This window comes from Melanostigma gelatinosum (genome assembly GCF_949748355.1).
Source record: "Melanostigma gelatinosum genome assembly, chromosome: 10".
NCBI classification, from domain to species: domain Eukaryota; kingdom Metazoa; phylum Chordata; class Actinopteri; order Perciformes; family Zoarcidae; genus Melanostigma; species Melanostigma gelatinosum.
In genome coordinates this window covers 22,282,064-22,297,208 of record NC_136643.1, presented here as the reverse complement: position 1 = coordinate 22,297,208, position 15,145 = coordinate 22,282,064, and the positions used below count along the sequence as shown (strand labels likewise).

At 38.6% G+C, this 15,145-nt stretch overlaps 3 protein-coding genes across 3 annotated transcripts; all 3 read left to right on the top strand.

Moving 5' to 3' along the window:
* Positions 1–5,134: 5,134 nt before the first annotated feature.
* On the top strand, positions 5,135–6,052 carry LOC306783525 (olfactory receptor 11A1-like; the record flags this gene model as incomplete). Its single annotated transcript, XM_079277233.1, has 1 exon — positions 5,135–6,052. The coding sequence occupies one exon, from the start codon at positions 5,135–5,137 to the stop codon at positions 6,050–6,052; it is 918 nt and encodes a 305-aa protein (XP_079133359.1).
* A 1,991-nt stretch (positions 6,053–8,043) lies between these two features.
* Positions 8,044–8,961, top strand: LOC306783524 (olfactory receptor 10K2-like; the record flags this gene model as incomplete). Its single annotated transcript, XM_079277232.1, has 1 exon — positions 8,044–8,961. One exon carries the CDS (start codon positions 8,044–8,046, stop codon positions 8,959–8,961), a length of 918 nt encoding a protein of 305 aa, XP_079133358.1.
* A 5,058-nt stretch (positions 8,962–14,019) lies between these two features.
* Positions 14,020–14,937, top strand: LOC306783306 (olfactory receptor 11A1-like; the record flags this gene model as incomplete). Its single annotated transcript, XM_079276896.1, has 1 exon — positions 14,020–14,937. The coding sequence occupies one exon, from the start codon at positions 14,020–14,022 to the stop codon at positions 14,935–14,937; it is 918 nt and encodes a 305-aa protein (XP_079133022.1).
* Positions 14,938–15,145: the final 208 nt, after the last annotated feature.

Here is a 15,145-nt window from a genome sequence, read left to right as displayed (position 1 = left end):
GAACAAGCACATAAATCTGCAGAAATGCAGTTTTCTGCTGTTTGGCGAGCAGCCGTCCATCCTCGTCCACTGCAGGTAACATTAGCAATGCCACGTGGAGTTTGCCAATATCAATTGGCTCATACATGGAAGCTAATTGTTGCAAATTTATGTTCAAGACTTTGGAGCTTTTTGTTTTGCTGCTCACTTAAGACTATTTTTATTCATACAAGAATAATGAAACGATGTTGAGTGTTATATTAATTAATTGTCTTTTTTTCTCACAAAACAATCAAAGAAGAACCAATGAGGAACCTAAAACCGATAAGCAGCATCAAGTATATATGAGTATGATCGTATATGTTACTAGTATAGTAACATTTGATTTGGCGTTATTTGATCAGCTCTGTTGTCCTCGTTCTTATGTCTATTTCTGTGTCAGTACATTGACAGCAAGTCAGAAACCAGAGTCAAATTCTTTATCTGTGGACACATACTTGGCAAATAAAGCTGATTCTGATTCTGATGAAGGCTTGGACAGGCTGGAGTATTTACAGGACCTGGTTTCAAATCAGCCAAAAGATCTCTAGCATCCTTTCTGGCTTCAAAGGCAATGAGAAAAGTAAGCAGTCATACCTGGAAAACAAGTAAAGAGGCAGGCAGGGAAGTAGAGGAGCGCATGTGGGTTTGGTAGTCAGGAGACTGGGTCTGGTGGGAAAACACTGAAGACTACTCCTGGTGAGACTGGGAATGGCAGCATCTGAAATGAGAGGTGAGTTACTAACAAGGCAGTTAGAAATGTAAACTGAAGGAAACAAAAAGTTAAAAGCTGGCAGATGCTATGACACCCACATTCACTTGTATTCAGGTCTCGGCAAGAAAATCAGAATCAAACAATACAACTCTCATGACTGATTTCATCAAGTACTTAAATCAGTAGCACTAACTTATCCAGGGTTTTGTTTGTTTTTAATATTACGTTTTGTTAAATATTGAAATCAAAACACATATGTGTGGCTTATGTCCTGTCGTGGTGAGCAAGACTCTTCTTATAATCTCATTGATTCACAAATCTCCCTGTCTCCCTCTCTCTCCGGTTTATACTCTAATCAGCAGATTATTGGCGTTCACTCTTTTTATTTATTTATTTTTTCAATAAATTTTTCCAGTTCATGAGGATAGTTTTCTTGGCGATAGTTAGGGCCACAAGGAGTAATTTGCGGTTTGGTTTCCTCAGATGTATTGTTGAGATGTCTCCTAGTAAGCACAGTGAAGGGGATAAAGGGACGAGGCAGCCCAGGAAGACAGACAGTGACTCAGTTATTTCTTCCCAAAATTGATTAACTGGTGTGCAGTGCCAGGTGGGGTGAACATAGCTCCCATAATCTTATTTTCTTATTGCACAGTGTTAGATCCTGGGGTACTTCTGGCCCGATACGGGGCTACTTACTGACTCAGCTCTCTATTAAAAGATTGTCGAGCTGGTGTTCTGGCGAGGGAACTCGCCTGGCTCCTCTAACTGCCTTTACTCCCGACGTCTACCCTGCTTCCTCCGGTCAGAGCGCACTCGGCCGAGAGACCAGTCCTGGCCCCGGGCGCTCACACCAGTCGCGTCGGTTATGGCAGCTTCCCTCTTATGGATCCGTGCTCTTGGTAAATGCCAGGTTAGGTTTTAACGGCTAGGATTAATTCTTGCTAAAACCGTAAGGGGTTGTTAAGTGGATTCGGTCTCTAGGATAACCTTTCAGAACTCAGTTGTTAGACATACAATAGCTTTAACTTTTTACTGTCACGAGGAACTCTTTACTACCTCAGCAAATTAATGCACTTGAGAATTTCACTTTAAATGCAGATTAGATATTTATTGCAGGTTATATTAGTTAGTTTTGCAAGGGTTACAGCTACAGCTCACATAAAATGTCACTACACATGATTAGTCAATTTAATTATCTTCTTCGATTATACTCATTCGTTTTAGTCGCCGAGACGGCTCGGTTGGAGCTGGATGTCCAATGGTGCGATGAAAAGAGTTCTTTTGGAGTTGTTAGGAGCGAAGGGCCGGCCGGACCCTCGGTCTCCTCCTGCTCTGCAACGGAGCCCGTTCAACAGTCCTCAAAACTCAGTACAAAGTCTTTCTCGGGCTGCTGCGTCTTCTCTGTTGTCCAGTTGGTAAAGGCGAGCAGGGGGGAGAGGTGATTCTCCGTCTTTCAATTCTTGTCCACGAACGGCGATCTTCTTTCCGTGAACAGAGACGAAGTCCTCCGATGCGGCTGTCGAACGAGGTCCAGTGTTTCTCCATGGATGGCTCGGTCGGCGTCCCATCGTGAATTCCCGTCTTGCTGTTTGCAAGTCACTTCTTTTATAACACTTTTGGGCTGCTAGCCCCCCTCCTGCTCAATACATGCTCTCATCCCCCCCACCCTCTGGAAAGGATGTTGGGTTCGAACATGTCCATATAAGTCCAGGCTTCCTGCCTCTGACTCATCTCTTGCAACAGTCTTCTCCTAATTTCTGCAAGTCATCCTGACAAGCACTTTTCTTACATCGCAGCTCCGGTCACACAGAACATTTGTTAATCAGTTTTTACATTTGTTAAATCGGTTTGGTTAGTACACATTTGCTTATAAAATGATTATTGATCTCATCCTTCATCATTATTGTGCTTTGTGTCTTTTCTTCTCAACCATCATTATTTCCCCATCCCTTGAAGCCAACACCCTGCTTACTTCCTCTTTCTCCGTACTTTCTACACTCAGACTGCACTATACTCAGATACACTTAAACACTTATTATCAGGTTTACATTTGTTAAATCACTCTATGTATTAAACATTCGTTACATATTGATTAAACATTTTGTTATATAATGATCATACACTTTATCTTTCGATTACACTTTAACTATTGATTTCTGAGTATATGCTTTATGCTTTTTATATCCTGACCTTCCCCTGATCGTGTATGCATGTTTTCGAGGCAGCTCTGTGGGCTCAACTCTTCTTGACAACAGCTACTGTCTTCCTCAGTTGCTCTGCTTCCAGTGCAGCTTGTTTTAAGTAGAGCTTTTATCCAATCAGATTTCACCTCTGTGTCTCCAGGTAAGAACAGAGGCCCTTTGCAGATTAAAGTACATGGGGACGATATTGTTGATTGTCATAGTGTTCAACCAATCAGATCTTTAGTTTGACATGTTGGGCGTATTCTTTGATGTGTCAGAGCCTGCTAGCTGGCCCAAAAGTACGTCAGCATTACGTGCAGCTCAGTTTTCCGGAGCAGCTCTGCAGTGAGGTACAGCGTGCGCTGTGATTGGTCAGTGCATGAGCACGTGACTATCGTGAAATGAAACTTAGAGTAGCCAGCAAAGCTTGGTCGGAGTAGTGAGAGTTCAAATTGAAAGACATGGAAGAAATTATGACATTTTTTGCATTTTGCTTGGTGTAATTATTATTTTTTTTACCTCGCTTTGTTTTTTTTAACATTCAATGGCGGAGAAACGGATTTGTGAGTTGGGATTTAACCGTGGGATTAAACTCTTTGTCAACAAAGAAAGGAGGATGGAGTTTGTCTTTAAGTGAACAGCATTTGGTAAGTCAACTGCGTTTGTTTTTTTACATCTAATATCTGAATGGCCCGTGCCCTCGAGTGTGTAGCAGAATGCGTGTTGCTGCTGTTGTTTTCCCGTTAAGCTAGTTTAGCGTAGCCTCCCAGAACACGTGCGGTCCCTCAGCTGTTTTTTCTTTTTTGTTCCGGTCAGAGGTCACACAGCCCTTTGTCTCCTACGTGAGCGCAGAAAACATTATATTTCCTACAATTTAAGCTGTGGCGCCATCATCAGGTTATTAAGAGATGTTTCAGCTGCAGGACAGCAGTGAAGGCCCAGGTATAAAATTCAGGGCCCGCCACTGGTCTGCCATGACATACTTGTGTCACACACCAAAGACACGGCTACTCACGGTCTAAAACAGGTGAAATTGTCCTACGGTGTGGTTCACTGGTAAAAAACACAAGGGGCAAACTTTACCGTTCTGCAGCAACCTGAGCTTGGGAGGCACAACTAAAAAGGCCCCAAACAGCTTTATGTTTATTATGATGTTTAGATATACTGCTTGACGGAACATTAACTACAAACACCACAAGTACTCCAACAAAACAATAAATGCACAAGCACATAACGTAACGATGGCCTGCCTCGGTCGGCGCTAGCTGCTATAGGCCTGTCTCGAACGATTCCGTCGTGACGCCCTTTCCGGTCATTACGCTGTCATTTTCTTCGGCGATCGCCAACCATACGTAAATAATATTAATTCATACATATCAAATAATCTATGTGTCAAATTTCATGAATATATATGGACGTTTATATGTCTAAATACTATAGGAAAGTGACTTTGATGAGAGAAAGCAGAAAGAACGCTCGGGCGACGCTAAAACAGCTCAAACGGAAATTAAGGAGCTTTTATTGCATCATTTGGAGTTGTTGAAGCGTGATATCTTATTGTGAAGGACAGAACTATGGTCCCGGATGTGTTGACAGCATTGATGGTCATTTTTGCGACCCTCGAACAAGCGAATATCCCCGAAAAACCAGCAGCAGCCAGTGTTTACAACGTGTTTGTACGGATTAGGCCAATAGCAGTGCACGGCTAATTCACCGGTGTTAGCATCGTTTTAACGACTCTGGTAAAGGCAAAGCTAACTGTAATAATTAAAACAATATTTCGTTTGAAAGGTACGAAGTTTAACTTCAGTTTAACACCATTAAATCAACTGAAAACATTACACGATCATTTTTATCAACATTGTAAGTGAATTGTATTGAAACATTAGCTAAAAACTGTCCGGTTTGGGGTACAACTCCGTTACAGTTTGAATGTTGTTGTGAATAGATGATGCCATAAAAAACATCTATGACTTCATGTCTCTAGAATCAAGTTGTTCACCGAGCTCATTCTTTGGAGAGTTTAATGAGATCCATGGAGGGAGAAATAGTCTGATAAAGACTTCCCACCGACTCACACAGATCCCTTTCCAGTTCCTGTGTTTGCTGGATCACACCAGAGCATATCAAGGTCAGGTACTGAAGACTGAATAAGACAATCTAGTGCTGGTTACATGAGCTTTATTGTTTTGTTATCATCTCTTTTGATATATCAATGATGGATAATAGATTAAATGTGACATATATAACTTTTGATGGGCATGTGGAAGTGCACAAATATAGATATCTTTATTTTGTGATCATGTTTACGATGTATATTTTAATAATTAGCAGTAATTTCACTGTTGTGAGCATCATAGTGATTCACAAATCCCTCCATGAGCCAATGTACATTTTCATTGCAGCTTTGTTAATCAACTCTGTTCTTTTCAGCACTGCTATCTACCCAAAGCTTTTGATTGACTTTTTATCAGAGAAACAGATCATATCTTATTCAGCCTGTCTCTTCCAGTGGTTTAGTTATTATTCTCTAGTCAGTTCAGAATTCTTCCTGTTGTTGGTCATGGCCTATGATAGATATGTGTCTATATGTAACCCTCTGCAATATTCAACCATCATGAGAAAAACAACTGTTAATATGTTCCTGATTGTTGCTTGGATTCTGCCTGCTTGTCAGTGTTCAGTACCAACATTACTGAGTGCTAAAACAAAAATCTGTAAGTTTCATTTGAAAGGAATACTTTGCAACAGCACAGTTCCCAAACTTCACTGTGTGAGTTCAATACTGCTTAATATTTATGGCTTGGTTGTCTTGGTGAGTAATGGACTTCTCCCTGTGCTCTTCATACTTTTTACATACACCAGGATACTTGTAATATCCTATCGATGTAAAGGAGTCAGGACAAAAGCTGCACAGACCTGTTTACCCCATCTGCTGGTTCTAATCAACTATTCCTGTTTTATTGCATATGATGTACTTATTCCTCGACTGGAACATGATTTTCCTAAAATTGTACGTTTGATAATGACTTTACAAATAGTCATATATCATCCTCTTTTTAATCCAATCATTTACGGATTAAAAATGAGAGGAATTTATGAACACCTGAAGAGGCTCATCTGTAAAAGGGTCTAATGTATTCACACTGATATCTGTTGTACAGTCATCATTTTGTGACATAATACAGAGATATGATGACTTTGAACATTTAAAGACTTCCTTCTAATATAATAACGCACAGAGAATCTTCCACTTCAACAATGTAATGATAAGTACTGAGCAATTCACTGCAGTTTTAAAAAAACCCAAAGTTAATGGTCAAGTCTAACAGATAACCATGACTTAATCATACATTTTACAGTTTGATTGTAGTTACCGGTGATGACATGACCATTGTCTTCAAGTGTGTTGCTAAAGTTTATAATAGCCATACGATCAGATGAGATACGCCTTTATCAATCCCTGGACGGCAATCTAGTGTTTTAGCAGCACAATACAGAAATAAATACAGATAAGAGTAGTAAAAATAAATATTACAATATAGTACGTGGTGCAGTGAGTTGTGATCGGGCAGTGGTTGTTATGTTATGGAGGAGGGTGGGGGTTGTGATGAAATGAATGCATGTAAATATTTTAAATGAACATTGAAAGCAAAAGCATGTTTCTGATTTGGCAGTGCATATAACTAAAATTGAGTTTTGTGCACTGAGATAAAAAGTTTTTGTTTTAATGTTATCGTAAAATTGAACAATGAAACCAATTGTTGTTTCGGTCAAGTTATTATTCCATCTTGAGTAAATAATCACATTTATAAAAAAAAATCTAATTTTAATGATCTTAAAAGTTCTTCTGAAAATATGTTTCATATTATATTTGACTGTTCTAGTCTGTAATTCTCAGCTGGAATATTTTTTAAAAAGCTCTATAATTTCACACCATTGTGATGTCCAAGTCTTTACTTGTGCGTTATTTCATCCTTTATGGAGAAAAATAATCATATGACATTGACTACACATTAATGTTTCTAAGTGTGATGAATTTTTCAAGAGGGATGTAAACAGAATGGATTCAAGCTGATACTTTCAGTTTTTTTTAACCCTCTTCTCATGTTTATGACTGTGTAGTAGTAAAACGAACCTCCAAAAAATACTATTATGCCTAAACACATGACAATGCAGACGTGATGATTCATTTACAGTTGAATTACCTTCATAACAATAAAAACTGTGATCAAAACTACATGGATGATGCACTGAGTGGGGGCCAGCTCCCTGAACTGGTGGCGAAGTCCTGAGGGAAAGATGAGAACAAGATAGGAAGAAAAGAGTCTCTAATTACAAAGTCTGATCCCTTGTCCCCTAAACAGACATTCCTTCCAATAAATATTTAAATATTTTTTTCACTCTAAGTGAATTCTCTCCTGATTGAAATAGTTTGTCTTACTAGTGCAGTGCTCGTTCAAAACATGTCTTTTCAGAATGAGCTGAATCCTTGGCCTGTGATGTTGCTGCTTTCAGCTTTCTCAAAACAGCTGAACACTGTGCTTCCTTGAGTCCAGAGAAATACGTCTGCCATGACATACTTGTGTCACACACCAAAGACACGGCTACTCACGGTCTAAAACAGGTGAAATTGGCCTACGGTGTGGTTCACTGGTAAAAAACACCAGGGGCAAACTTTACCGTTCTGCAGCAACCTGAGCTTGGGAGGCACAACTAAAAAGGCCCGAAACAGCTTTATGTTTATTATGATGTTTAGATATACTACTTGATGGAACATTAACTACAAACACCACAAGTGCTCCAACAAAACAATAAATGCACAAGCACATACAGCTTGAATGTTGTTGTGAATAGATGATGCCATAAAAAACATCTATGACTTCATGTCTCTAGAATCAAGTTGTTCACCGAGCTCATTCTTTGGAGAGTTTAATGAGATCCATGGAGGGAGAAATAGTCTGATAAAGACATCCCACCGACTCACACAGATCCCTTTCCAGTTCCTGTGTTTGCTGGATCACACCAGAGCACATCAAGGTCAGGTACTGAAGACTGAATAAGACAATCTAGTGCTGGTTACATGAGCTTTATTGTTTTGTTATCATCTCTTTTGATATATCAATGATGGATAATAGATTAAATGTGACATATATAACTTTTGATGGGCATGTAGAAGTGCACAGATATAGATATCTTTATTTTGTGATCATGTTTACAGTGTATATTTTAATAATTAGCAGTAATTTCACGATTGTGAGCATCATAGTGATTCACAAATCCCTCCATGAGCCAATGTACATTTTCATTGCAGCTTTGTTAATCAACTCTGTTCTTTTCAGCACTGTTATCTACCCAAAGCTTTTGATTGACTTTTTATCAGAGAAACAGATCATATCTTATCCAGCCTGTCTCTTCCAGTGGATTACTTATTATTCTCTAGTCTGTTCAGAGTTCTTCCTGTTGTCGGTCATGGCCTATGATAGATATGTGTCTATATGTAACCCTCTGCAATATTCAATCATCATGAGAAAAACAACTGTTAATATGTTCCTGATCTTTGCTTGGATTCTGCCTGCTTGTGAGGTTTCAGTACCAATATTACTGAGTGCTAAAAAAGAAATATGTAAGTTTCATTTGAAAGGAATACTTTGCAACAGCACAGTTCCCAAACTTCACTGTGTGAGTTCAATCCTGCTGAATATTTATGGCTTGGTTGTGTTGGTGAGTAATGGACTTCTCCCTGTGCTCTTCATACTTTTTACATACACCAAGATACTTGTAATATCCTATCGATGTAGAGGAGTCAGGACAAAAGCTGCACAGACCTGTTTACCCCATCTGCTGGTTCTAATCAACTATTCCTGTTTTATTGCATATGATGTACTTCTTCCTCGACTGGAACATGATTTTCCTAAAATTGTACGTTTGATAATGACTTTACAAATAGTCATATATCATCCACTTTTTAATCCAATCATTTACGGATTAAAAATAAGAGGAATTTATGAACACCTGAAGAGGCTCATCTGTAAAAGGGTCTAATGTATTCACACTGATATCTGTTGTACAGTCATCATTTTGTGACATAATACAGAGATATGATGACTTTGAACATTTAAAGACTTCCTTCTAATATAATAACGCACAGAGAATCTTCCACTTCAACAATGTAATGATAAGTACTGAGCAATTCACTGCAGTTTTAAAAAAACCCAAAGTTAATGGTTAAGTCTAACAGATAATCACAACGTAATCATACATTTTACAGTTTGATTTTAGTTACCGGTGATGACATGACCATTGTCTTCAAGTGTGTTGCTAAAGTTTATAATAGCCACACGATCAGATGAGATACGCCTTTATCAATCCCTGGACGGCAATCTAGTGTTTTAGCAGCACAATACAGAAATAAATACAGATAAGAGTAGTAAAAATAAATATTACAATATAGTACATGGTGGAGTGAGTTGTGATCGGGCAGTGGTTGTTATGTTATGGAGGAGGGTGGGGGTTGTGATGAAATGAATGCATGTAAATATTTTAAATGAACAACATTGAAAGCAAAAGCATGTTTCTGATTTGGCAGTGCATGCAACTAAAATTGAGTTTTGTGCACTGAGATAAAAAGTTTTTGTTTTAATGTTATCGTAAAAATTAACTATGAAACCAATTGTTGTTTCGGTCAAGTTATTATTCCATCTTGAGTAAATAATCACATTTATAAAAAAAAATCTAATTTTAATGATCTTAAAAGTTCTGCTGAAAATATGTTTCATATTATATTTGACTGTTCTAGTCTGTAATTCTCAGCTGGAATATTTTTTAAAAAGCTCTATAATTTCACACCATTGTGATGTCCAAGTCTTTACTTGTGCGTTATTGCATCCTTTATGGAGAAAAATAATCATATGACATTGACTACACATTAATGTTTCTAAGTGTGATGAATTTTTCAAGAGGGATGTAAACAGAGTGGATTCAAGCTGATACTTTCAGTTTTTTTTAACCCTCTTCTCATGTTTATGACTGTGTAGTAGTAAAACGAACCTCCAAAAAATACTATTATGCCTAAACACATGACAATGCAGACGTGATGATTAATTTACAGTTGAATTACCTTCATAATAATAAAAACTGTGATCATAACTACATGGATGATGCACTGAGTGGGGGCCAGCTCCCTGAACTGGTGGAGAAGTCCTGAGGGAAAGATGAGAACAAGATAGAAAGAAAAGAGTCTCTAATTACAAAGTCTGATCCCTTGTCCCCTAAACAGACATTCCTTCCAATAAATATTTAAATATTTTTTTCACACTTGCGGCAGTGTATGGTTGATTGCGTGCAGCGTAATGTCTCAGGGAGACATCAATTATTGTTTCAATGTATGTTTTAAATCTCCTTTACTTTTTACGACTGAATTTTATTTCTTACACTGTTTCTTTAATTGTTTTTAAATCTCCTTTTCTTTTGCCTTATGTTTTGATGCTTTTAATGGTTTTATGTGAAGCACTTTGAATTACCTTGTTGTTGAAATGTGCTATACAAATAAACCTGCCTTGCCTTGCCTTGCCTAAGTGAATTCTCTCCTGATTGAAATAGTTTTAGTCTTACTAGTGCAGTGCTCGTTCAAAACATGTCTGTTCAGAATGAGCTGAATCCTTGGCCTGTGATGTTGCTGCTTTCAGCTTTCTCAAAACAGCCGAACACTGTGCTTCCTTGAGTCCAGAGAAATACCTCTGCTGTGACATACTTGTGTCACACACCAAAGACACGGCTACTCATGGTCTAAAACAGGTGAAATTGGCCTACGGTGTGGTTCACTGGTAGAAAAACACCAGGGGCAAACTTTACCGTTCTGCAGCAACCTGAGCTTGGGAGGCACAACTAAAAAGTCCCCAAACTGCTTTAGGTTTCTTATGATGTTTAGATATACTACTTGATGGAACATTAACTACAAACACCACAAGTGCTCCAACAAAACAATAAATGCACAAGCACATACAGCTTGAATGTTGTTGTGAATAAATGATGCCATAAAAAACATCTATGACTTCATGTCTCTAGAATCAAGTTGTTCACCGAGCTCATTCTTTGGAGAGTTGAATGAGATCCATGGAGGGAGAAATAGTCTGATAAAGACATCCCACCGACTCACACAGATCCCTTTCCAGTTCCTGTGTTTGCTGGATCACACCAGAGCACATCAAGGTCAGGTACTGAAGACTGAATAAGACAATCTAGTGCTGGTTACATGAGCTTTATTGTTTTGTTGTCATCTCTTTTGATATATCAATGATGGATAATAGATTAAATGTGACATATATAACTTTTGGTGGGCATGTCTGACGTGAATCCCATTTGAAACATTTTTTGCCCGGTGTAATGAATTCTGTGAAGTATTTTATACTGTATTAGTTGTAAATTGGCATTTTTAGTCATAGATGTTATTGCAGATTTGGTTCCAGAAATCAGCATCAGGAGTGATGGACAGGTCTGATTCCCATTTTCTTGATGGTATGGATGATGTTTTGTCAGACAGTGATATTACTCTACATATTTTTGAGATGAACTTTTTTGAAGAGGGGATATTGATTAATTCTGAGGTTGGGGGGGGGGTAATACTAGGTTAGTGGCCTTAATGTTAAGTTTGGATTGAACGGATGATTTGAGTTGCAGATATTCCAAAAATTGATTGCTCCTGATGCCGTACTTCTGAACCAAGTGAGGGAATGAAACCATGGTGTTATTATTGAAGATGTGTTTCAGATGAGTGATGCCTTTAGCGGACCATGTGTGGAGATTTAGAGGTATCTTGTGACTTAGACCATCGTACTGCTTCTGGGTCCTTACCATACCTGTTACAGTTACACTCTCATTCATTCACAAATAGCTTTGTCTCCCTCTCTCTTCAGCTTATACTCTAATCATCTGATGATTGGCGTTCACTCTTAAACTCAACAACCAGATTCTGCCACCATCTCCCTGAGCCAATCACATGGTTGCTGTCAAATTTTAAAACTGCTCTCCTCTCTGCTGCTGTCAGTTGTCATTTCATCATCATCATCATCATCATCATCATCATCATCATCATCATCATCATTTCTTCATCCCATCATTGGATCATCAGCAGTTCCCTTCACCACCACCACCATCACCACCACCACCAGGGTGTAGACTTTACGGGGAATATTAGTGATCACAGCATCATTACCCCCTTTAATATACTACGTCACTGTGGAGTATAATCTCTTCACTATTCATCTCACCATGTATGTGAAGTAAATGTTGTTTGACTTGAAGTGAATTCTCACCTGATTGAAATAGTTTTAGTCTTACTAGTGCAGTGCTCATTCAAAACATGCCTGTTCAGAGTGAGCTGAATCCTTGGCCTGTGGTGTTGCTGCTTTCAGCTTTCTCAAAACAACTGAACACTGCGCTTCCTTGAGTCCAGAGAAATACGTCTGCCACAGTGGTGGGCCATCAGGGCCTGCAAGGCCTTCTCTGCTGGCCCAAACAGAATCACAAAGTTGTAGCTATTTTATAATTCAATCATTTTTCTTAAATACACCATATGTATTATAAGTTATCAAAATATATTTCCCACAATCTTATTATCTCTTTGCACAGCTCCTGTCTTCCTCAGTTGCTCTGCTTCCAGTGCAGCTTGTTTTAAGTAGAGCTTTTATCCAATCAGATTTCACCTCTGTGTCTCTAGGTAAGAACAGAGGCCCGAGGCCTGCAGACTCGCAAGTGAATCCCTTTGCAGTTTAAGTGAATGGGGACGATATTGTTGATTGTCATAGTGTTCAACCAATCAGATCTTTAGTTTGACATGTTGGGCGTATTCTTTGACGTGTCAGAGCCTGCTAGCTGGCCCACAAGTACGTCAGCATTACGTGCAGCTCAGTTTTCCGGAGCAGCTCTGCAGTGAGGTACAGCGTGCGCTGTGATTGGTCAGTGCACGAGCACGTGACTATCGTGAAATGAAACTTAAAGTAGCCAGCAAAGCTTGGTCGGAGTAGTGAGAGTTCAAATTGAAAGACATGGAAGAAATTATTACATTTTTTTCATTTTGTTTGGTGTAATTATTATTTTTTTACCTGGCTTTGTTTTTTTTAACATTCAATGGCGGAGAAACGGATTTGTGAGTTGGGATTTAACCATGGGATTAAACTCTTTGTCAACAAAGAAAGGAGGATGGAGTTTGTCTTTAAGTGAACAGCATTTGGTAAGTCAACTGCGTTTGTTTTTTACATCTAATATCTGAATGGCCCGTGCCCTCGAGTGTGTAGCAGAATGCGTGTTGCTGCTGTTGTTTTCCTGTTAAGCTAGTTTAGCGTAGCATCCCAGAACAGGTGCGGTTTTTTTTTTTTTTTTGTTCTGCTTCAGAGGTCACACAGCCCTTTGTCTCCTACGTGAGCGTAGAAAACATTATATTTCCTACAATTTAAGCTGTGGCGCCATCATCAGGTTATTAGGAGATGTTTCAGCTGCAGGACAGCAGTGAAGGCCCAGGTATAAAATGCACGGCCCGCCACTGGTCTGCCATGACATACTTGTGTCACACACCAAAGACACGGCTACTCACGGTCTAAAACAGGTGAAATTGGCCTACGGTGTGGTTCACTGGTAAAAAACACCAGGGGCAATCTTTACCGTTCTGCAGCAACCTGAGCTTGGGACGCACAACTAAAAAGGCCCGAAACAGCTTTATGTTTATTATGATGTTTAGATATACTACTTGATGGAACATTAACTACAAACACCACAAGTACTCCAACAAAACAATAAATGCACAAGCACATACAGCTTGAATGTTGTTGTGAATAGATGATGCCATAAAAAACATCTATGACTTCATGTCTCTAGAATCAAGTTGTTCACCGAGCTCATTCTTTGGAGAGTTTAATGAGATCCATGGAGGGAGAAATAGTCTGATAAAGACATCCCACCGACTCACACAGATCCCTTTCCAGTTCCTGTGTTTGCTGGATCACACCAGAGCACATCAAGGTCAGGTACTGAAGACTGAATAAGACAATCTAGTGCTGGTTACATGAGCTTTATTGTTTTGTTATCATCTCTTTTGATATATCAATGATGGATAATAGATTAAATGTGACATATATAACTTTTGATGGGCATGTGGAAGTGCACAAATATAGATATCTTTATTTTGTGATCATGTTTACGATGTATATTTTAATAATTAGCAGTAATTTCACTGTTGTGAGCATCATAGTGATTCACAAATCCCTCCATGAGCCAATGTACATTTTCATTGCAGCTTTGTTAATCAACTCTGTTCTTTTCAGCACTGCTATCTACCCAAAGCTTTTGATTGACTTTTTATCAGAGAAACAGATCATATCTTATCCAGCCTGTCTCTTCCAGTGGTTTTGTTATTATTCTCTAGTCTGTTCAGAGTTCTTCCTGTTGTTGGTCATGGCCTATGATAGATATGTGTCTATATGTAACCCTCTGCAATATTCAATCATCATGAGAAAAACAACTGTTAATATGTTCTTGATTGTTGCTTGGATTCTGCCTGCTTGTCAGGTTTCAGTAGGAATGTCACTGAGTGCTAAAAAAGAAATCTGTAAGTTTCACTTGAAAGGAATACTTTGCAACAGCACAGTTCCCAAACTTCACTGTGTGAGTTCAAGACTGCTTAATATTTATGGCTTGGTTGTTTTTGTGAGTGCTGTACTTTTCCCTGTGCTCTTCATACTTTTTACATACACCAGGATACTTGTAATATCCTATCGATGTAGAGGAGTCAGGAGAAAAGCTGCACAGACCTGTTTACCCCATCTGCTGGTTCTAATCAACTTTTCCTGTTTAAGTACATATGATGTACTTCTTGCTCGACTGGAAGTTGATTTTCCCAAAATTGTACGTTTGATAATGACTTTACAAATGATAATATATCAACCTCTTTTTAATCCAATCATTTATGGACTAAAAATGAGAGGAATTTATGAACACCTTAAGAGGCTCTTCTGTAAAAGGGTCTAATGTATTCACACTGATAACCAGTGGTGTATAAAGTACTCAAAAGCCATACTTGAGTAAAAGTAAAGATACCTTACTAGAAAACTACTCCAGTAAAAGTAAAAAGTCACCTATTAGAATACTACTTGAGTAAAAGTCTTAAAGTATCTGATATTTATTGTACTTAAGTACAAAAGTACTTAAGTATCAAAAGTAATTTTCTGATATTAAA